This window comes from Populus euphratica, unplaced genomic scaffold (assembly GCF_000495115.2).
Source record: "Populus euphratica unplaced genomic scaffold, PopEup_1.0 scaffold362.1, whole genome shotgun sequence".
NCBI classification, from domain to species: Eukaryota; Viridiplantae; Streptophyta; class Magnoliopsida; order Malpighiales; family Salicaceae; genus Populus; species Populus euphratica.
In genome coordinates, this window is record NW_011500258.1 from 110,733 (window position 1) to 135,522 (window position 24,790).

General features: G+C 31.7%; 1 protein-coding gene across 1 annotated transcript; it reads right to left on the reverse strand.

The window, feature by feature from the left end:
* Positions 1 to 22,935: 22,935 nt before the first annotated feature.
* On the reverse strand, positions 22,936 to 23,896 carry LOC105112817 (protein GLUTAMINE DUMPER 2-like). The gene has a single exon (XM_011008676.1). The coding sequence runs from the start codon at positions 23,748 to 23,750 to the stop codon at positions 23,226 to 23,228; it is 525 nt and encodes a 174-aa protein (XP_011006978.1). The 5' UTR covers positions 23,751 to 23,896; the 3' UTR covers positions 22,936 to 23,225.
* Between the last annotated feature and the right edge of the window lie 894 nt (positions 23,897 to 24,790).

The following is a 24,790-nucleotide window of genomic DNA, read 5'->3' on the forward strand; positions in this document are numbered from 1 at the left end:
TCCCACAAGGCCAAGTCATCTGATAGCATTGATCAAGATAAGATGGAGGCATTAGAGGCAGTAGAGATGTGTCTGATCCTAAATATGGTTGTCCCGAAAAAGTTTCGTGTTCCTGAGTTCGTCAAATATAGTGGAACACAATGCCCCATTACTCATCTCAAATCCTATTGCAATAAAATGGCAGAAATAGTACATGATGAAAAAGTATTGATGCACTTTTTTTAAGATAGCTTAAGTGGGGCAATATTGAGCTGGTATATGAGATTGGACAACACAAAGATCCGGAGATGGAAAGACCTAGTGGATGCTTTTATCAAGCAGTACAAGTACAATATGGACACTACTTCCAATTTAGAGAAAAGAGACAATAAAAGCATAAGGGAATATGCTCAAAGATGGCAAAAATCAGCTGCTCAAGTCCATCCCCCACTTTTGGACAAAGAAATGGTCACTTTATTTGCCAACACACTCAAAGCACCATATTATGAACATGTGATAGGTAGTTCGGCCTAGCAATTCACTAACATTATGGTAGTGTGTGAACGTATAGAGCAAGGCATCAAGAGTTGTAGAATTTCTGCACCCACCAAGAAAAGAGGCTTTGAAAGGAAAGATGTCAACCATATTAGAGACAACTATAAGGGTCGAAAAACCTCATCCCAAAACTACCATACTCTATCCCAAGTTGTTGACATAAAAAAAATTGAGCCCTAAAACTTTCAAGCCAAAAGCCAAATTAGAAATTACCAAAGGGTCCAAGAACTACCTCCATTATCGCTACCTTTGAATGAGATGTACCAGAAGCTAGTAAGCATTGGGTAGGTAGCTCCCAAACCTCTAATGCATGTGCAGCCACTTTACCTTAACTGGTACAAGCCAGAACTCACTTGTGAATACCATGCTGGTGTTGCTGGACATAGTATCCATATTTGCAACGCTTTCAAAAGAAAGCTTTTGCAACTAATCATGGCAGGGTGGATAACATTGGAAGATGCTCCTAATATGAACATGAACCCTCTACCTAATCATGCTTGAGCGGTGGATGAGTAAAGGCATTAGAAGCAGAATGCTTAGAAAGCACCGATGGTCAAGGCAGGGTGCGAAAAAAGGCAACCTCAATTTTGAAGGACTCAAATTTTGATCACAGTTTTTGTCCCCACTATCAATCAGACCTCTACAAGAGCTGTTATGGGAAGGCTAGCCTAAAAATAGGTTTATGAAAATGGAAGGATGAAGCTTACCCTGTTATTATCTTTTGATCATTTTTGCTTTAACCTATTTCAGTCTTGTTGGTAATTTGGCTCATAATACCACAAGATTTTATCTGTCAAATGAGCCTTTCTTGTTAATAAGATTATGTGTTTTTCTATGTTCAAGACATGCCTTCATTTTTCTTGTTGTTTCATGCAAATAACACACTGAGTATAATTTTCACTTGCGAAACCACTAATGTTTTCCATTTTCTTCCCAAAAGAATGCATTATCTCACATGTTCACAAGGTTTTTTGGGAATTCAAAGTTTAGTACAAAATAGAAATCATATTAGTGTTTGTTAGAAAAAACAAGTTCTAGAAATTCAAGTGATTCCTTAGAAAGGTAACCATACTCCTAGAAAACCTGAAAAAAAAAAATATAAAAACACCACGAAGTGACTTTAAAACTGAGTTTTATTTGAATGAATAATGAGAAATCACTTTGCATACTTGCATAAAAGCAAGGCTTACCTATCCTAAAGACATGCATTTGAGATGAAGAAAGGTCATCTTTGATAAGCCTTTTACAAGGTTGAAATATATCCTTTGTAGTCCCTTTTTTAGCTTGGTAACGTTTTTTAAAAATAACCTTGACTAGGATCACACCCCACACTAGGAGGCAAGTGCGAGAGACATAGAAAAAAGCCTCAATGTTTGAAAATGCCCAAACAATACTAGGGGGCCTGAAAGAAAATTCTCAGTCATCAAAAGCTACCTACGCAAAATTGGGGTATGATAAAGAAAATCCAAAAGATCCAAAAGATTTGAGCTTCTCATAAAAACAACTAAGGTGATTATACTCAACCAAACAAAATGAAGAAACAAAGAGAAAGAGCCAAAACCCAACACTTGAGGGGTATGGAAAACCATTTTGGAAAGAAATTCGAAAGAAAAAGGTCAGGAAACAAGCACAAGTGATCCTTAGTCTTAAAATCCCTTAAACATCTTTTGAGCTTGCAAAATATCCTTTTCGTCATAACCAAGAGTCTAAGCCTACATTACGTGCCTAATCAAGTCCTTTCTGATCAAAGGCAAGCAATCTGGATCGGTAGACAGTGCTTTCTCATGCGAACCAAATCATTATTCATGCAAATAAAATAAATACTTTGAAAATCGGTTCTTTGTAACCTTTAAATTAAATCTTAAACCTTTTGACCAACCAAATGTCACTTCATATTTTTCACCAAAATCAAAACAAAAAGTTTTCATCACTTCTAGAAACCTCTCTATAGGAATCACTTGAATTTTTTTCAGAATAAGTTTTCTTTGAATCGATGTCAAAATGATTTTTGTGTTTAGAATAGCTTTGAAATCCTAAAATTTCTGCATGAAAACAACTCCTTGTCAAACCTTCCTTCACATAACCTCATCCCCAAACCTGAATTAAATACTTTGGGGCATGATCAAGTTGGGGGGCAATAAAAAAATGCATGGTAGGGCTGGCTCCATGATTCCCTTCCTAAGAAAAATGTCAGGCAAAATTGGTAACCCTTGATATAAAAGGGTGAAGGACAAAGAAGTATGATGATATCAAGTTCTAGAGATCAAGATCATAAGAGATGACTCGAGTAAGCAAGAAGGAAAATGTCGTTGAATTTTACTGCCAACACTCCAACTTTTAAGAAACAAAAGACACTATGAAGATATAGGGACCTATATTTCTCAGGTAGGTATACATGCATATCAATTATAATGCATTTTATTTCAACATTTTAGCAAATTATTAATCATTCATCAAACTTTTTAGGTATTACGTTTTCTAACCCTACCTTTTTTCTTTTTGAGTACGTCTTTGAGCCCTCACACCTCCTTTTGAATGCGTCTTTGAGCCCTCACTTCTTAGGTATTACATTTTCTAACCCTACCTCCTTCTAAGTGCGCCTTTGAGCCATTATCTCTTGGGTAGTGCATATCCTAACCCAACCTCCTTTTGAGTGCGTCTTTAAGCCATCGCCATCCTTTTTTTTTTGGGCAAGCCACCCATTACAACGTGACTAATTCTCCATGATTTTTTTATCTATGTAGGTCACCCATTACAATGAGACCATTCCTCCACTTGGGTAAGTCACCCATTACAACACAACCACTCTTTCTTTTTTTCAATTTTAGATAGGTCACCCATTACAACTCGACCATTCTCCATGTTTTTATTTGGGTAGGTCACCTATTACAAAGAGACCATTCTTCCCCATTACAATATGACCACTCTTTTTTTTTTCTATTTTTTTTAGGGCACCTATTACAACTCGACCATTCTCCATGTTTTTATTTGGGTAGGTCACCCATTACAACACGACCACTCTTTCTTTTTCCTAATTTTAGGTAGGTCACCCATTACAATGAGACCATTCCTCCACTTGGATAGGTCACCCATTACAACACGACCACTCTTTCTTTTTCCTAATTTTAGGTAGGTCACCCATTACAATGAGACCATTCCTCCACTTGGATAGGTCACCCATTACAACACGACCACTCTTTCTTTTTCCTAATTTTAGGTAGGTCACCCATTACAACTCTACCATTCTACATATTTTTATCTGGGTAGGTCACCCATTATAATGAGACAATTCCTTCACCTGGGTAGGTCACCCATTACAATAAAACCACTCTTCCTTTTTCATTTAGGCAGGTTGCCCTTGAAAATAGACCAAGGTAAGTGTGAGTATGTGGGTTGGTCGCCCCTGAAAATAGACCACTTTGAGCATGTATAGGCAGGCTGCCTGTGAAAATAGACCAGTGTGAGTGTGTGAGCTGGTTGCCCCTGAAAATAGACTACTGTGAGCGTGTGTGGGCAGGTTGCCCAAGATAATTAGATCATTTTCTTTCCTTTGCTCCGTAAGCATTGTCTTTGCTCTGTAAGCATTATAAAGAGAGGGGCAACTGTCATAACCGTAAGCATTGTAAAGAGAGGGGCAACTGTCATAACTTATTTTTAGGTGATCCCAAATTCATTTTCTTTTTCTTTAAAAAAAACTGCAAGGTGCCGTTTTGAACGGTACGGTACAACTTCTTCTCCCCTGCAAATGCAGAGACAGGGGAGAAGAGTATTTTTGAAATCTTTTCCCGCTATTCTCCTTCTTTTTCCCCTCCCATTTGCCCACAAAAACGTGGACATAAGCCACATCCTATACCCTGCCACCATTAATGCAAGCCATGACCGGCCACCCTACCCTGTACCAAGATATGGGCAAGATAGCCACCTTACCCTGCATTAGGGCAGTGGTAAGGTGCCCTTCTCTTCTTGCGGCTATAAATACAGGAGAAGGAATAGAGAAGAAGAGGAGAAGCCAATACATCACCATCGACCTCTTCATTAGCAGAGCAGAGGCAAGCAAACCAAAACAAGAAAAAGATCAACAAAAGAATACCAAAGACAGACAGAGAAAAAAAAACAAGAGAAGGGAGAAAGGAATAGAAAACAGAGATTGTGGTCTCTGCACAAAAAAGAAGAACAACTGACCTCACCCCTGGGCACCACCGTTGTTTCTTCCTCCCCATCACCCCCGACAGCAACTCCACGGGTTAACAACCACCAACAGCGCCACCATTAGCCTCCCACCACTTTCCTTCCTGTTGCAACATCGTGAAAAAGAAGAAAAACAATAGCACTGGTTGCCACAACCACTAAGCCGGGACAACAACTCCTCCACCACTAGCAGCGCCACCATTAGAAATAGAAGACAAAAGGAGAAGCAGCAGACAGAAGCGGGGAGAAGAAGAAACATTGAAAAAACAGTAATAGAGAAGAATAGAGTAGAAGAAAAAAAAAACAAAGAGAAGAAGAACAAAGGCCGACCACTATACGAGTCGTTCTCCGATCAACCACCGCCAGCAGCACAGCCTTGAAGCTACCGCAGGTCTGCCCCTCTTCTTCTTCTTCCTCGCTGCACTGTCTCCACTGTTCATATAGCATGTGAACAGTGGAGAGTGCTCCACTATTCACTAGGCCAGACTTGTCCAAAATGAGTGGGCCAGGTCTAGTTCGGTCCAAAAACAATTTCAAAAAAATATTTCCTATTCACTAGGCCAGACTTGTTCAAAATGAGTGGGCCAGGTCTAGTCCGGTCCAAAAACAATTTCAAAAAAATATTTTTGAAAATTTGTAACTCTTCCGTATATTTTTCTACTAAATCTTATTTAATATTGATTTGTATTTTTACATCGTACAAATATGCATTTGGTATTAAAATACCCAGTTTTTGTCAAAACATTAAAGGAAAAAAAACATGTTTTTGTTTTCATTCATACGGCTAAGTCTCTAAAAGTAAAAAAATGTTTTAGCATGCATTTTGGCTTTAATAACCAGTTAATTAAATTCACGAGAACTTGGCCAATATTTCAAAAAAAATATTTTTTTCTTTTAATATCTGAGATCATAAATTTATACATAAAACATATTTTTTATTTGATGATAAAACAATTAGGTTGTACCCCATGAAGATAAGAACCTCTTTTTTTAGGAGGACTTTTCTTGAATCTTAGACAGACAGGACCAATAATTAGAAAACACAACCAAACCTTAGATTTTGATTAGACAAATAAAATAATGTAGCTTACTTTAGGTAGGACGTATTTAGGGTGTTAATACCTTCCCTTTACACATCCAGTCTCCGTACCCGATCTCTGAGACCACTTAGGGTTCCTAGTGACTAGAATACTAGGTGGTGACTTCCATTCTATTTTTTTCCATTAATAAAAAGATAAGAACTTCTTGTCTCTCCATATTTTCTAGATACACACACCATGAGTGTGGAGGGCGATCGTCGCGACGCCGCACACGTGCGACACAATCCAACAATAAAAAATGTTGTACATTGATGAAAATACTAATGGATTGTAAAATGTTAACAAATACACTGATGGATTAAATCCATTAGTATATTCCATACAACATTAGAATCATTATCTTCTTTCGGTCACTATTTATTGTGTTCAATATAGGGGGTATCATTGACAGGTTTCAATTAGCAAATGCAATTTCAAGTTTACAAAACATTGAAGCTACTAGAACCATAACATTTGAGATGAAATCATTGATGAAAATTCTAGTGTTTTAATGGAGTCAAGTTTCCTAATATATTGAATGAAAACCTATGATAGATGCATGGTTTGGAAGTTTTATGGTTAGTATTAAATTAAATATTATTATTATTATTATGTTAATTCGATTATTTTATTAATATTAACAAATATTTTCTCTTAGAAATTTTCACTTCAAAGAAAAATTAGGTAACAATTAGGTAAGATTGGAGGAATTGCAATGAGGATTTAAGAGAATCATATTATAAATAGATAAGATTGGAATGAAGATAAAAAAAAAAATTAATCCTTTTATTCGATTTTTTTTTCATTTACTAACATATAATTCATTTGTATCATATAGGTTGTGCAATTTTTGGTATGATATGCAAAAGAAAGCTAAAAAATATATGAAAGAGAGTTTTCATGCTGGAAGGACATAGTGATTTTGAAATATTTTAGACCACTAAACATCTCACAGGTTGTGTAGGCAAAATATATTCAGCATGTGAAATCTGAATGTTTTATGTGACAATCACATTCTAGTGTGAAGAACCGAAACTAGTGTGTTTATGATTCTGTTACCACACATGCTGACAACTTTGTTCTATTTTATTTTTATTTGCTGACTTTTTTTTTCCCCTTCAGGATACACATAAGACCTAGTTAAAGAAGAGATATGAAGATGATTATTTGACCTATCTAGATCTTGATCTGGATTTATGGTTAAGGTAAGATTGTTTGGTGGACACGATATAAATCGGGTATACACTCTCTTTAACACTATGATAAGAACTTGTGGTGGCCTGCGATGTTTCAACTATTAGATGCTTGTAATCGGTTTCGAACACTAAAACTCTAAAGTTCGAGGCAATTTTAAACCAACAAATTCAAGCTCAAATGAACCATCTTGCTACTAATTATGAACAACTTAGTGTTGAGATGACCATACTTTGCCGATTGGTAATGGATATAAGATTATAAATGGATAGTATATGTGCTCCTCCTTATTGGCCTCACTGTTTTGGCGAAGTCCTATCCCCTCTTTTTCTAGCTTCTATATTCTAGATTAATTGTATTCGAACTTATAAATATTTAAATTTATAATAAATATTTGATTTTGTTAATTTGATTTATTTTAATTATTTTCTACTTTTGTTTAATAATTTTTTTAAAAATAATTCTTTTAAATTATTACCGACAAACTATGTTTATCAGTATATTTCAAAGAGTTGGAAAAGAATTACTGCAAATATCACAATTACTGTAATAGATATATATATGGTCTCTTTGATGATTACATGTCAAATTCATTAAGGGGAATATCGACTGACAAAAAATATCATCAATGAAATTTCATATGGTTTTTTTGTCAATAATATGTTATATTTATTGATAGAAATATCAACAAAATAAAATAGATAATTTTTTTGATGTATTTTTGCCATCATAAATTTATCAGTACAATTATTACTAATGAACTTACTAACAAATCATAAATTATTAACAAAAGTTTTTTTTATAGGATATTGCTATTTGTGAGTCTGTCAATGATATTTATGCTGATAGACCGAGTATAAATATCAACAAAAAATTCCTTCCATACATCTAAAATTCTGGTATTGTTTTGTAATATATTTATTTAATTGTTGAATTCGTTGCTCGATGGTATGTTCTCTCACTTGATAAAGTGATGATTACTTTCAAATCTGGGGTTGGATTCGTGCTTTGCTTCTGCTTGTCTACGTTGCCAAAATGTTCAACAATTGTATAAAATGTTCAACAATGGGTAAGCGTGCGTCCAAATTAACTTCGTCTTGTTGGTGATCATGATATGGGGTACCTGTGATCATAACAACCATTAATGTCCAATAATGCCTTGATGAAACAGATGATAATGCCGTAAACATGGATGATTTCTGGCCAGATAAATGAATATATGAAATTGTGAATTTGTAGTTTACAAGACTTCCTGTGAGGAAAGCTGGCTTCACTCAGCAACTTTCCCTTTTTATATTTTTAATTGGAATGTTTTGATTTGACAAGTCAAACAAGGGATGGAAGCGCAATCCAATTATGGATTCTTCACCACAAATTTTCCTTTTTTCCAACGGGATAGAAGATCACTTAATCTTCAACCACAAGAAACAATGAAATGGGAATTTCTCGAGGGGTCTCTCTTAATTATAGTGCAAAGTAGGTTCGCTTTAGATCGTCAAATTTTATTTTATTTTTTTGCAACGTCGATCGCCCATGAGGTCTATAATCAGTCTTACATCATTTTCTAATAGGCCAGCCAAGAATACAGAATGCATGCATCAGTAGAATACAAGTTTATATTATATGTTTATCTGACAAATATGAATAAATAAGAATTTTTTATTTTTTATTAATGAAAAATTTAAATGAGAATCGTCACATAATATTCTTGTTATTAGGAACCCTAACCGATTTTAGAGACTGAGTACATAGATTGATTATGTAAAAGGAAAGTATTAGCATCCCAGCGTCCTACCTAAAATAAACTGTATTGTTTTGTTGTCTGATAAAATTTAAGATCTTGTTATATTTTCTAATTGTTGATCTGTTTATAGTTTAAGATTTTTTTTTAGAATTGAGCCAGATCCAACTTAATCATTTTAGGTTGTGTTGGTGTTGCCTGCCAATTAAACAGTTGATCTCTCCATTGTTGACATGCAACATCAATCGTGGTGAGACCTAAAGAAGAACAAGAAGAAGAAAGTGAAAGGAAAGGAGGCTCACTTGCGGTGGCTCACGGTGTTGTTGGCAGTGGTTGTGGTGGTGGTAGAACATAGCTGTTGGTGGCGGTGATGCTAGCAGCAGTCTTTCTCTCTTCTCTCCTCTATTTTCCTTCTTTTCTTCTATGTTTTTTTTTTACTGCCCTCTCCCTCTTTCTTTTTTTCTTTTGGTCTTCAAATTTTTTTCTCTCCTTTGTGCTCTCTCCTCCCTTGTATTTAAAAGTAAAAACAAGGAAAGAGTGGCAAAACTGTCTATAGGGTACATCCCTTATGTTTTTCCACACTGTGGTAGGCCACGAGTCAGAGCTTAGGCAAATGGGGGGCTTCAGCCAGCGTCTTTTTGAGTTTTAGGAGAGAGAGGGAGAGAAGAAAAGCAAGAGAAAAATCTTCTTCATCCCCTACCTCACACTTCCAGGGGAAGAAGAAGACTTATAGTGTCGTTCAAAATGGCACTGTTTGCAGCACTTTTTTTATGTGAACAATGAATGAAATGGCGCTGTTTTAGATAAAACAACGTGCCGTTTCATTTAAAAGGATATAACGGCAAAATCATGTCAAAGTCCAAATTAGTTTTTAATTTATAATTTGTTCAATCAAGTCCTAAATTGTAATTTTAATTTTAAAAATCAATTCAATTGCATCCCTATCAAATTCAATTATTGGCCCTAAAGTTGGCCACCTTTTTACCTTTAGCCCTTGGTCTCTAATTTATGCAATTGGACTCTCAATTGATCAATAAACTTCTAATTTCTTCAATTTAACCCTTGATTTGGTTTAATTACAGCCCCTATATTTACACACCTTTTTTAGTTCGATTTTTAGTTTTGAATTTCTTCAATTAAGTCCCTAATTGACCATCAAACTTAAATAATTATGCAATTGAACCCCTGATTTGACCAAATGAACTCTTAAAAATTATAATTTAATCCTAAAACTTTAATTTCTCCGAATTAAAGCTCAAATTGACTTAAAAATTAATTTTTCTTGCAATCAAATCCCCCATTAATTCAATTAAACCTTCAATAAAATTTAACATCTAATTTTGGATTTTTCTTCTTCAAAATAAATTTTCTTTGACAATAGAGCTCTCATCAATCAACAAAATACTATCAAATTTTAATCTTTGTATTTTTGAACCTTCTTAACCAAATTCTATCAGGGCATTTCGGTAACCTTTTCTCACTGTTATTATTTTTTTGAATTTTTTTGTTTTTAGTTTGAATTTTTTTACTTTTTAGAAGAGAAAAAAAATGAATTTAAGGAAAAACTCAAAAATAGGTTATAAAAAAGCTAACAATTGATATATTATTGGAGGCAGAAAAATATTAATACAGATCTTAGTGGATGTTCCTATAATAGGACTCCCTCTTCACGCTTTCAGCAAATCAAACATGTATTTTAGCTCGATATTTCTAATGAGCAAGCAAATTAACAATTAATAGAACTTGATTCTCAAAATCGATGTCATTTAGGACCCATATGAATATATAAAAAATCAGAAGAGAACAAAACCAAAAAAATATACAAAACAATTGAAAAAAATTGAAATAAATATATCATTAAGCTTCAGGATTTCAAGTCAATTGAGCTGACAATAAAAATTGCTAAGATGGTAAAATTCATCTCCTAACAAAAACAATTGAATCATAGTTCTAGTTAAAAAGAAACAATGCGAAGACAAGATTTCAGATTGACCGAACTAAAGTTTTGAGGAAATGAAGTATGAAGAATTGTTTATTTATTTTTACAAAGTTACTAAGTAAAGCTTGTTAAATAATGGTTGTAGAGAATCAAAATTTACAAGGTTGGAAAAACTAGCAGTCCAATATGGACTAGTAAAGACCCTTTGAATTAGAAAAATAAATTTGGGAAGTAAAATTCAAAATTAGATGTTTAAGGACTCAATTTGAGTATTTTAAGGTTTAATTGAATTTATTAAAAATTTAATTGCAATAAAAACTGGTTTTGAGTTCAATATATGCTTTAATTTGAAAAACAATAAAGTTTAGGGTTAAATTACAATTTCAAAAAACTAATTTGGTCACATCGAGGGTTTAATTTCATAAATATTAAACTTTGATGAGCAATTAAAGACTTGATTAAAGAAATTCAAAACCAAGGACTAATATGTAAAACATATGAGACTTTAGGCACTTACCTTGATTTAATTAAGGGCCAAATTGAAAAAAAAATTGAAAGTTCATTGATCAATTAGAGGTCAAAAATGCATAAATTAATAACTAATGATCAAATTAGAAAAGACACTGAACTTTGAGGATGATTATTGAATTTGATATGAGTAAAATTGCATAAAATTAAAAGTTGAAAGGAAATTATAAATGCAATTAAAAGAAATCAAGAGATTAAATTTAATTTTGATCAAATTCCAAATTAAAAACCATAATTTCTTAGTGGTTAATGTAGATGAAATGTCATCTAGTTCATGTTGAAAATGCACTATTTAGAATAAAGGATAGAGAACATATCGTTTACCTACTATTCATCTTATTCTTTGGGTAGTTTTGAACTAATCTAGTTGACATCTTAAAATGAATGAATGTGAAGCTAATGACCTCCAAATTTAGCAAGGTTAGATCTAAAAAAAAATGTGCATCTTTTCTACTAACTTCAATTGGTCTCTAATGATGTTTACATCAGAATTGCCTCAACAAAGCCTCGAAAATGGTCAACTTAGTCAGCCTTGACTATAATACCTATTATGCAAAACCATTGATTTTTTTTATGTATGCACACTTCAAACCTTCTCAATGAGTATTTATTAAGAATTGGTCATATTTATCTTATGAACAAAAGGCTAAAAACAACCTTTTGCTATTCAAGTTTAGCAAAACCACCAAAATCTCAAAAATTAAGTTTGTTGTAAAACCACCATGGACAAACCAGCAAAGTATAATGCTTCTAATTGTTAAAATATACCCAAAAAAACCTTCTATTTTGATTAGAGGATCAAGAATTTATCAATCATATTCAAACCTTCATCAAAATCCTATCTTGAAACCATATAAGGGTCTATTTGTTTTTGTATTTCAAAAGTATTTTTGAATAAAAACAACCTTTTGCTATTCAAATTAAGATTTTTTTTTTTTAGTGTTTTCAAATCATTTTCTTTAAATATTTTTATTTTTTCTTTGCTTCAAATTAAGATTTTTTTTTTTAGTGTTTTCAAATCATTTTAATGTGTTGATGTCAAAAATAATTTTTTTAAATAAAAAAATCATGAACATTCATTTTCAAGAAAACAAATAGTTTGAAAAGTAATCGTAACCACACTCTCAAATATCCCTTAAATATCCTTCAAAACTTAGAGCAAGGGAGAAAGAAAGAAAAGTAGAGAAAATATTGTCAAAGAGATCCTAATTACGAAGGTTTATAAGCCTAACACAAAGGTTTCTTTAGCTTAGAAATGGTAAAAATTTATGGAGGCAAAATTTTACAAAAGAGAGCAAACGAAATAACCATTGATTGAAATATCAAAGGTATAAACCTTCTCTAAATTAATAGGAGATGTCCATGAGGTATGCCTATAGCTTTTTCTTGCATGTTTTAATGATGTTTGGAACTTGTTTTGGGGTTATGTTGCATTGAGCTTGGATTTTGATTAATGCATACAAGTTTTATTTTCTCTTAGTTGAATCTTGATTTGATTTTCTTAATTGATGTTACTAGATAACAATAAGATATGCTTCTAATTTATTTTATTTTTATATAGAATGAAGTAGTTTTTGAATCTCCTAAAAGTGATAGGAGGCCTTTGATGTTTGTTTTTGTGCATATTCTTGATTTCTAGGTTTATGTGAGTTATATTGATTGTTAAAATACCAATTTTAAATCTTATATTGTTGAATATGCTTGCTATTTAGTTTTCACAGCATTGAAAATTAAAACCTTATGCATGTTTTTTATGATTTATAGTTTGTTTTGATTTAAACATGTATAACTATGGTAATGTGGTACATGAGAACAAGACACAAGAGTTTGGGAGGCCTAAAAGACTAATCATGGGTTGAATTATATTTTTGCATATCTAGGCAATGTTCTTTGTATAAACATTGCCTTAGCTACTTAATTTTGACCATTTGTGCTTCACTTATTTGTATCAACATCTTTATATGAGTTTGTTAATCAATAATCTAGAGTTAGTTTGCAGTAATAATTGTTTTTTCTAAGTTTTAATTCAAGGGTTTTGTTTTTGCATCAAAATCTATTTTGATCAAATCATGATTATTTGTTGATAATCAATGATGCTTGATGATTAATTATTGTTCAGTGATTAATTCCCAACATGTTTATGATCTTGATTCATGTTGTTTAAGATGTTTTTGATTTTTCTTGGTTTCTATCTATTTTTGACAAAAAAAATTCATGTTTTTTGTGTTTTTTGAAAGTTTGATTCATTTTAAGTTTTGATTTTGCTTTTGAATTTTTTATTCAAGTTAGTGTTTTTTGTTCAATTTATGGTTAAACAAAAAGATTTGGGCCTATATTTCAAAAAATGTTAGAAAAATATTCTTGGAAAGAAAATGTATTATTCATTTTTAATATAAGGATAAAAAACTTATAAAATGATTAATATCTAAAATATTATTAGAGATATTTATTGTTCATTTCAAATATAAGGATGAAAAAAAATTGTATGAGGGTTAATATCCAAAAAATTATTGGGATATAATTTATTCATTTCTAATCCAATGATAAAAACTACAAAGAATTTATCTAAAATATAATTTAGAATGATGCAGTACCCAAAACTTTCAAGTTTATTCCAAAAGAAGCCTCATTAAAATGGGTGATATTTCAACCTATGTCTTATGGTATAAAAGTCATGAACATCTAAAATACCAAAGAGAAAAAATAAAAATCACTACATCTTTTTAGATTTCTCACCATGGTTCATTTCCAATGTATAAGTTGTAAATAAATCTATTTTCTTTAAACATCTTTTATACCAAGTTCTTAACTTAAAAAACCAGGGTTTGATTATTGTAGCAATATTATCATTGTAGCAATCTTATCATTGATACACTCATAGAAATAGAAACATTATTAGATTATAACAACTATAAATAAAAAAAAAATAATGCAACTTAATTTAGATAAGACATACTATGAGCGTTAATACATCTTCTTTATACAATTATAGAAACATTATTAGATTATAGCAACTATAAATAAAGAAAAATAATGCAATTTAATTTAGGTAAGACATACTAGGAGCGTTAATACATCTTCTTTATACAATTAGTCTTTTACTTAAAAGCTCTAAATATTAGTTAGGCTTTCTAATAATTATAATTTTAAATACCTAGCTAATTTCTAATAACTATAATATTAAATAATAATTTTTTATCTAATTAAAAACCTCTTAACTCTTCTGAAAAAAGTGATCATGACATCACACTATCATGTAGGTACGACAAATAACACCGATTCAATTCTAGTTTTTTTATTTCTCCAATGATATAATTGAAGAAGCATACTCACCATCCCACGTCCATTGAAAATGATATTATTATATATGAACAGAGTTAGTGAAGGCATTGATTGTGATTAAGACGTGATAATACATAGTAGTCATGCATTGTGTTGAGTTTATCTGACATAGCACTTCAATTATTCCATAGGTGAAACTAATAGAACAAATGAATGACACACTACAAAACTAAGCTGATGAAAACAATTATTGTTGATCACTGTCTATCATTCTCTTTACACACACACTCTTGATCAGCTCGTTTTGTGAAAATCTCAAAGACTAATATGGGTTAAATGTCAACCGATTGTCATTAGATTACTAGACCGAGCAGGAAAAATGATACCGAACATATCACTTCTCAATATTTTGCTTTTTTTACCAGAAAAATATATTTAGGTCATTTTGTGTGTCAACAAGAACTAAATTTTTCTCTGCATAATTTTAAAGGAGATGCTCTCCAAGAACAGAAACAAACCACTTTAATTACCATATTAACGATTTTGCCAATATTTTACTCGAGTGAAGGCTAATTACTGTGCATTCAAATTAGGCAATTATTGTGCAAATATGAAGGTTAATTTACGTGGTCTAAAATAAATTTCATGTGATTTTTTGCAATTTTTTTAATCACATATCTTTTTTTTCCTTCCTTTTTTCATGATAGAAATTTTAATATATTTTGGTCTCCACGACGAGAATAATCATTCTCACTATACATCTAATGATTCATCTTTCTTATATTTAATTCCATTTTAATTGTCAAAACCTGAATGTGATAATGAAAATTCAGGTTCTATGTTTTTCAAGGACCCGACATCTGATTCATTGTTCATTGTTAATTAAAAGTGCACTCATTATTCTACCCATTTGGGAATAAAACGAAAGAGGAGCGATTAGATTGAAGCCCAATAAGCTTAAGCCAGAGAGATTTTTCACAATCCAATACATAGCAGAGAGCGTACCTGGAAATAAACAAATATACAGTGGGTTCGTGAATTAGATTACAAAAGAAAAGAAAGATATAGCACAAAGGGTTTTATTCGAAATTTATGTCATCAACTGTAATATGTTAACCAATGAACAATTATACCATGTAGCATATAATGAGGAATCTGCTTGGCTGTGCTTGAAAAGAACTTAAAGGAGAAAAGAAAGACATAAAGAGACGCATCTGCTATCTAATCTTTCATGTGAAAAAAACATAAAAGATGACAGCTGAAGGAGGGCAAAGGCAAGATAAGAGAGAATACACATAACACTACTTGGCGACAGCTAACATCTTGTAATAAAAGTTATAATAAAATAAAATTAAGGGCTCTTTTTTCAACATAGATGGCACAAGGTTCCTTATCTTTGAGCCTAATTTATTCCATCGAAAGTACAAGGTTTACCGATGTTGTGTTGTGGATTAGATGGGACAACACTGTCTTGCTGCCGCGTCTTTATTACTTTCACCCTCTTATTTATTAAATTCCCAAGTACGAATATAAAGTTCCATCCAGAACAGAAGAAGAAAAGACGCCGAAAGGAATTACATTTTGGGAAAAAAAAAATATACTAATTATTTAGTTTAACGCCATGTGATATGTACACTGCGTATATAAATATACTAATTATCAATCATAATAAAAATGTTGCAGAATTATTTCGAGTAGAATTTTGAGATGCGAGAAAGGTTCAGAAAAGGTTTCATAGATAAAAAACGATTTATGTAAAGAATCTTTACTTAATTAGTTAATTAGAATTTTATCAAAATATAATTATTGAAGCTTATTTAATGTATAGCTCATGAATGTAAAGATTCATAAACTTATAATTAAATTAATTATTTTTAGAAAAACTAAATTTAAACTTTAAACTTCTAATAGTGATAACTTGTATCTATATATTAAAAGTATAAGTAATCAAAAAAATCATTCGGTAGTTATAAAAGACTATAAATGAGAAATACGAAAGATACTATAAATCTTCGTTAATTCTTCAATAAATTATAATAGTTTAATTAAAAATCAAATTAAGAGAATTTTCTCTCACTTACAACAATATGTAGCTAAAATGTATTTTCAATCTAAAAACAAAATATTTTCTTACAAAAGTAATATTTATACTTAAAATAAAATAAATCCTAGTTGACATAATAAACTAACACCAATCCAAATAAAAATAAAACCCAATGTATCTCAAATAAGATTTAAAACATGAAAAATAATAAAAATAAATATTCTATAAAATAAACCCAAGTTGTTGCACAATAAAAATTAAAATAAATAAGTGTTAAATAAATTCCTTACTTGGAAAAAACCCCTTGTCGCCATTTGAAATCCCAAACAAACAAGCAAATAATTTTTCTTTAGCGTCCCATGTTTCTAAGTATAATAAGAAATCCTCCCACAGCTTAGAATTCATAAACATATGAAAACAAATAAAACTTGTTGCTATCAAAATTAAGTATCTCATAAAGTAGATGGATCATGTCTTTTTCGAGAACAAATTAAATTTACTAAAATTAGATCATCATATATTAAATTTGTAGTTTCATTGAAATTCACATTAATTCAAACACTATGAATAAGTTCATTGAATACATTATTAAGTTTCTCAATCCTTAATTTTGTAATTGGTCCATTTGAAACTTCTAATGAATTATTTGGTGTAGTTTAGATCACATCATTATATTTATTATATAATCTTCTTATAAATATAATGTTGTTTGAGCTTTATCTTTATTCGGTAACAAGGCCATGCATTCATAATTTTATTTTATGTGTTGAATATCAATGAATAAAAGCTTTAGTCTTTTCAATAATTAGAATCAAAGCTTGGAAAGACAAAAAAAAAAAAAAGAACAATTTAGCTTCAGTAGCAGCTTTCATAACCTAAGCAGACTTGTAAATGTAGTAACTATAGCAATAGTGGCTTCAAGCATGTAGCAACAACTTCATTCTTGTATAGGCAAACAACCTCCAAAATAGGTAAGGCAACTAGTTAGTATAGCAATAGTGGCTTCAAGCATGTAGCAACAACTTCATTCTTGTATAGATGTAAACATAACAGTAGCACAAATACAGCAGCCTTCTCCCTTAACTACAATAGTAGAAGCAACAACAATACTCACACAAGTAGACCTCCAATCACAGAAGTTGTCCTTTAAATAAAACAACATAAACAAAGTAGAGAAAACTAGAGAAACTATAGAAAAATTGGCACGGTAGCAAACCAAAATAGAACACAACAATAGTTCATTTTAGAAGAAAAGGATCATACATGTATAAGCAACATGCAGAAGTAGTAGAATGCAATACCATCTCAATAAGAACTCAACAACAATCCTCCTTCTAGTTGTGGTGGACTGTAACACAATAATAGATCAATTTAGCGGCAAGAGTAGTGGCAGCAACAATTTTCACCGTAAAGAAAAACTTTTATTGAGTAGAAATTTTTGAAAGAATATTAATAAAAATATATGCAAATCTAGATAGTAGTAACAACTTTAACATTGTAGCAAGCAAAGTCTCCCTTAAAGGCAGAAAACCAACCTTTAATAGTGGCAAAAAGGAGTCTCTAATAAATCGAAACATGACTTTCTAAAAATAATTCTACCGGTCATTCCTCATTTTGAATCCATTATGATCATTCAATCATGTTAACTGAAAACTTGTTAAGTTCTAAGAAGTATTGGCAAGTCATTTATGAAAAAATACTCGAACCACCAACTTGAACATTAATAAACAAAAAAAAGAAACAAAAGAAAGGCAAGGACTAAAATCTTTTAAAGAAGGAAAGTTATTTTTTCCAGTTGATTAACCAATCAAAAAACTATTATTTACAAAGATATCTTTAAGGATATTTGAAATTGCATGAAAACAAATATCAATAAATAGCTAATGCAAAGAGGCAACAACTTCAAGCATTTTGTATGACATTTGAATTTTTAAAAATGAATATGAGGGAGTCAATTGCAAACTATTTTTCAAGAACGATGGCAATTAATAGTAAGATGCAGATCCATGGTGATAAAATAAAAGATATCACCATCATTAAGAAAATTATTCAATCATTAAAACTGAAACGCAATTTTATTATATATTTAATAGAAGATTCAAATAATGATGAACTTTCCATTGATGAATTGTAAAGTTCCTTGCTAATTCATAATAAAAATATGAGTCAATAAGAAAAGAAAGACCAAATTTTACGAGTTTCATCTAATAATCATCTTTCTACCTCATATAAAAGTGGTTAAGGAAAAGGAAGAAGCACAAGCATTAAAAATGGTAATTCCTAAAAATTAGCAAATAATTAGTCTTTTAATTATCAAAGAAGAGTAAAAGGTTATGACAACAATCATTCAACTTTTAGCAAGCCAAAATCAATAAACAAGTTAAAAGTTGAATAAATTAGGTATCATAAGTATGGAAATTACAAATTAGAATATTAAACTAAGAGAAAGTTTATCGCATGTTGTGAGGATGGGATTGTTGTTAGTTCTTCTATCAGCGATGCTGACGACCACAATTCATTAGATGTCGACCAAAAACAGACATTTGAGGCATAGACACTGACTCACAATGCGGGCTCGTCAAGTGTGATACTACAACATCAAGGGGTGTCACTTCACAATATGATTCATTTACCCATAAGTATGAGATCTAGTGGAAGAACGACTTTTCAATGTAAGTTTTTTTTGCTTTCACAATAACATGTTTAATAATTTTTGAAAAAATGACATCATTTAACAAATGTAATTTCAGGTTTACAAATATTTAGGTTACGACAAAAATAACATCGAATTTAAAATCATTAATGAAAATTTCATTATTTCAATAGAAATAGATTTCTAAACATTCTAAATGAAAACTGCAAGTCAATGCATAGTTTTCAAGATTCAATGTTAGTATTAACTTAAATATTTTTTATGTTAATACGGTTAATTTATTGAAATTACTAAAAATTTTCTTTTAAAAATTTTTCCTTCAAGGGAAATTTTGAATGAGAGAGAGCTGATAATAATGTTACAAGGAGTGTTTAGAAGAATTACGCTCCAATTAGGTAAGATTGAATATAGAATAATTTTTATTTCAAATATTAAAATTTTATTCTTCATTTACTAATAAATAAATAATTTGTATCATATAGGTTACATGATTTTTAGTATGAGGTATATAAAAAAAACCAAACAATATGTAAAAGAATAAGAGCTTCTAGGTTGAAAATGATGTGGTGATTTGAAAGGATTTCAAACCACTATACATCTGAGAGGCTGTATAGGTGGAAATATAGTTAGCATGTGATGTCCACGTGAGTTCACATATGAATTTATTTTTTCTTTTCATGATACATATAACAGTCGGTTAAAGAAGAAATAAGAGGATGATTCTTCGATCCATCCAGATCTCAATCCGAATTTGTGGTTGGAGGTAAGATCATGTGGTGGACCTGATAAAAATCAAGTGTACGGACTCTCTAATACTACAACAGAGAACTTGTGAATGACCTGTAGTGTTTCAACCATTTGATGCTCATAATCGACTCTGAGCACTCAAACTCTAGAGTTTATAGTAATGTTACACCAACAAGTATAGACTCAGATAGCCCATCTTAATGAAAAATATGAATAACTCAATATTGATTATAAAGAACTCCATCAATTGGTAATGGAAATGAGATCATAGATTGGTGATACATGTGCACGCCCTAATTAGCCCTACAGTCTCGGCGACGATCAAACTCCTCTTCCAACATCGCCTTTATTTTAGATTTATAATAAATATTTGATTTTATATTATTTTAATTATTTTTTTACTTATGTTCAATATATTTTTTAAAAAATATATATATTTTTAAAATATCACTGACGGGTTTATCGATAGAACAACTCTATCGGTATATTTCAGAGAAAGTTGAAAAAGAATTACTATAAATGTTAGTACTATTGTTAACTCACTAATAAAATTATAGATGATATTCTATTAGTAATATATTATATTTACCGATGAATATACCGACTAACAAATAAAAGCACTAATGATATTATATACGGTTTACCTAATACTGAATGCTAAATTTCTTGATAGAGATGCCAACGAAATAAAATAAGTAAAATTTTTTTGTGTGCTTTGTCTGTCTGTAAATCTATCAGTATATTTTTTATTGACAGACTCACCATCATACCATAAATTATTGATGAAAGTTTTTGATTGACTATTTTTATCTATGAGCCCCTTTGTAATATACATGCCACGGACTATAAGTATAAATACTAACAGAAATTTATATCAATAAAACTATTAAATATGGTATTGTGGGGACATAGCAATAAAACTACTTTAGGAATTATTTTTTATTAGTTAACATAATTAATTCTTATCTCTTCAATACCTGTCATAAAATTAATCTCCATAAGAAAATTATTCAAGTTATTAAAGGTAATCAATCACACAACTTATTCATAAGTTGATAAAATATTATTTTGGTAAACTAAAAAATTATTTTACAATTAAACCAAGCTCATGCCAAAACTTAATTGGTTTAAGTCTAGAAGCCCATGTAGCTGAGACCTCTCCATTTCTAAAATTTTATACTTTTTAATTCAATTTTAACTTTTTAAGATATTATTAAATAAACTACTTAAAAGGTTTGTAGTCTTTTAATATGGGATACAATAATTTTTAAATTCAAGTATTTGTCATATTTTTAGATTAGTTTCTTCTTTACTCATAAATAGTTTAAAACTAGTTGATTTTACAAGTTGAAATATTTATATGAGGGAATATTTTGTTAAAAAATCTTATTTCTAAAAATAAGTGAACTTTATTTTTATTTGAGATCAAATGTTAAAAAATCATTTTTCTAACATTAATTACACGCATTGACAAACTAATATGTGGTGGTGTTTCTACTAAACTTCTTTTTGTGTTTTCGTCTACAAAACTTTATTATTATTATTATTATTATTAGATTTCAATAGTATAACATGAGAACATGGAACATTTTACTTTAATTAATGTTACATGCGTTCCAAATCATAACTAGCTAGGCACATCCAAATCCAATTACCTCACAATTTGAATATTTCGATTCTTTATCAAGATATGCGCTGAAGTAAGCATTAACTCTTTTATCTACTATATGATTCCTTAGTGTTGCTTGCTTCAGAAAGCACTATGTACCAATGATTATTTTTGCTTACATAGTGACATGTATTTTCGTTGTAAGATTGTATATAGACCACCAATACAGGAACAATAGCCTAGCATAACAAAGACTGTTCAGGTAATGACCGACAGGCACCACCTCCCATAATTTCCATGGAAAATGCAGTCTCCCACTAGCTGGAAAAAAACCCTATCGTGCGTCATTTTATCCATCGTTTGATCATTCCCACAAGAGTAGTAACAATAATAATTGATCAAACTTTCATATCGTTTTGTTTTTTAGTTCACAGCAAATTAAAAAGGAAGAAAGAAGAACAGATTCAAATAATCATATCAATCACCAATAATAAATTTTAAGTTGCATAGTGGGAATCGTTTCGCATCTTTCTTTCTTTTTTTCTGCTAACTCTCTTCTTCCTCAATCAATCTCGAAGCATGATTATTTTTTTAATCCAAACGTGAAGGCCAACATGTTGACAGCAACATCTGTATTATTGAGTCTAAGAACAAGATCCTTACATGAGATAAATCTAAATTTCATCTCACCAAATAAAACAAGACAATACGAATGAGCAAATAAACCATTAGTTAGGGCATTTCCATAATGGGTTTTGAATCAAGATCCACCTTCTTTATTAACTCATGGCACTATCGATCCCATTTAAATTTCCCTTGTCCTCAATTCATAAAGCAAGGATGGTCTTGTCATTTGACCATACATAGTGCAGCTCCACAATTCAGTGCAGTGCCTATCACAAACCAATACAGTCATTAATTTGGGATGCAGACTTGGGTCTACAACCATGTCTGACCAATAAAAGACTGCAATGAAAGCTCTGAACTCATGATTCAGTACAGTTGAAGCAGAGACGTCGGGGAGCTTCTTTTTTTAAAAAAAAAAACAGAGAGAGAAAAAGCCTCATCAAATGTTATAATTATGCGTTACTGTGTAACCTTGCATTTTCACCTCGCCGCATTATTCAAAATTCACTGAGGTAGGATAAGAGAGACTTGTCAGCATATACTTTTACACATGCCAACCTGCCTTCTGCCATCTGCCTTCATCACACTTTCTTGTTGTTTCTTCTTGAATTCTACTTTCTGATTTGGAGTCACAGATTTCAAAACTATCAGCACATCTCATCTTCAAGAATAATTAAGACGTTTACTACACGGGCCATGATGAACAAGATTTCGGTTTTAGTAGTTTCTAAATTATAGTAACAATATATTACCGATCAAGATTTCAGATATTTTCTTGAAAAAAGGAAAGAAAGTATATATAATTAATGGTAAAAAACAGCTATATTCTCTTCCATTTACATTTTCCGAACTGAAAACACAAAACCAAGAGGGAGAAAGATAGCTGCTAAAGAGGGTCATACACCAATCTAACATCGGAGCTCATGTTACAGACGCTATTCCTCCAAAGAGACCTTAAATCAAAACCTGTAACAGATCTCCCTCATAGTCCTAAAATTCAACACCTAAAAACCCCAAAAAGGAAGAAGAAAGGGAGGGGGTGGGGGTGGGGGGGGCTGAATCAATGGTTTTGACTGGAAGATTCATGACTGTCCATGTCCCCACTTTGAACCTGGTGATCTTCATCAGTATTCCCCTGTTTCACCATCTCAACATCATTAATATTCCCCAATTTCTCACTCTTTTCACTACTGCAAGAACAACTCTTCTCACTACTAGTATCACCAAATGAAGTTGACCTACTAGACACTGGCGTGGCCAAGAAAGTTGGCTTGACTTCACCAGCCATGATAACCAAAATCTTCTCTTCCAAAGCAATAGGCTTTTTCTCACTACCATCACCACTCTTATTCTCTCCTTCTCCAGCTTCAAGGTCTCTTTCACCTCCTTCATTGCCACTCTCCAGGTACCCAGATAGTTTCCAGTAAGAACATGCAAGAATTAAGAGGGCAAAAGCAATCAAACCAAGCATGGCCGCTAACCCACCAAACAAATATGGTACAGGTGAATGCCATGGTGAGTGAGGTGTAACTGCGCCAGTTTTTGGTGCTCTTTCTGTCACGTTGAAGGGTTCTCTTGCAGCCATTTGTTTTCTTAATTTATCGAGGTGAGAAAAAGAAGGGAGGAAATGTATAGCAAGAGGTGAGAACTTGGCCTTGCTTTGTTTTGCCTCTGGGAGATTAGGTTTTGCAGTTGGTGGTTTTGATGAGAAGTGAAAGGAAGATGGTAGTGTATATATAGATAGAGGAAGAGTTATAAAAAGAAATAAAAGGAGGTGCGAGGTGGTTTTTCATTTCTTTTTAAATCTGTGGGGGGTTTTTTATTTCGTCATTTTGCATGAGAAAGGTGGGGTCCAGCATATTGGGACCCACTCTGGTTTGAGGTTCTTAATCCGGGGATCTCATTTTTTATGTTACAGTGAAAACGCACTTTGAAACTGAGGATGCGATGCTGTAATGATAACCTGACATGACCGGTATAGTTGGCTTCCTTTTCCTGTACTGTTCTGTTTATTCTGGTATTTATACATGCGTATGCTTTAGTGTCTAAAGATGGAAGAATTCAAGAGAAATTAGTATCACAATCCCACCCACCCTTGAGCAGCGTCTCTTAATGGGATGGAAGGTGTGGTTGTAATGGGCAAATAAGGCTAATTGCTGTTGTTAAGTACTAATTCGGGTGTTAATTATCGATAGGAATGTACAGAAAAGCATATATATAGAACAAAAAGGTGTGAGATGTAAATTAAGTTTCTGTGGCTCCATCATTTGATTAGTGATGATGTGATCCAAAATGGGATCTCATGTATGTTGCAAGTAACGTTCAATTTGCATTCGCAACAAGCCAGATGACGCTGGCCCCATACAATGGTTGCTTTACTATCCACTGTTCAATACCACCTTGGATACCAGGTGGCCTTTCGGTCTGCTCTTCTTCTTCTTCTTGAGATGCTTTTTGTGGGATCATGACGTGTAAATATGTCTTCATCTTCAAATGGCTCTAAGATTTTACACTGATTAAGTGACACTTTCATGTTAACAACATCGAAATTAAGCTGAATTAAATGTTCGAAATATCGGATTCAGATGAACTAAATTTGGTTCTAACAAAAAAGCCATCTTCTTT

Excerpts from the sequence above, each read along its gene's own strand:
- LOC105112817 (XM_011008676.1), bottom strand. The coding sequence starts at position 23,750 with ATGGCTGCAAGAGAACCCTTCAACGTGACAGAAAGAGCACCAAAAACT.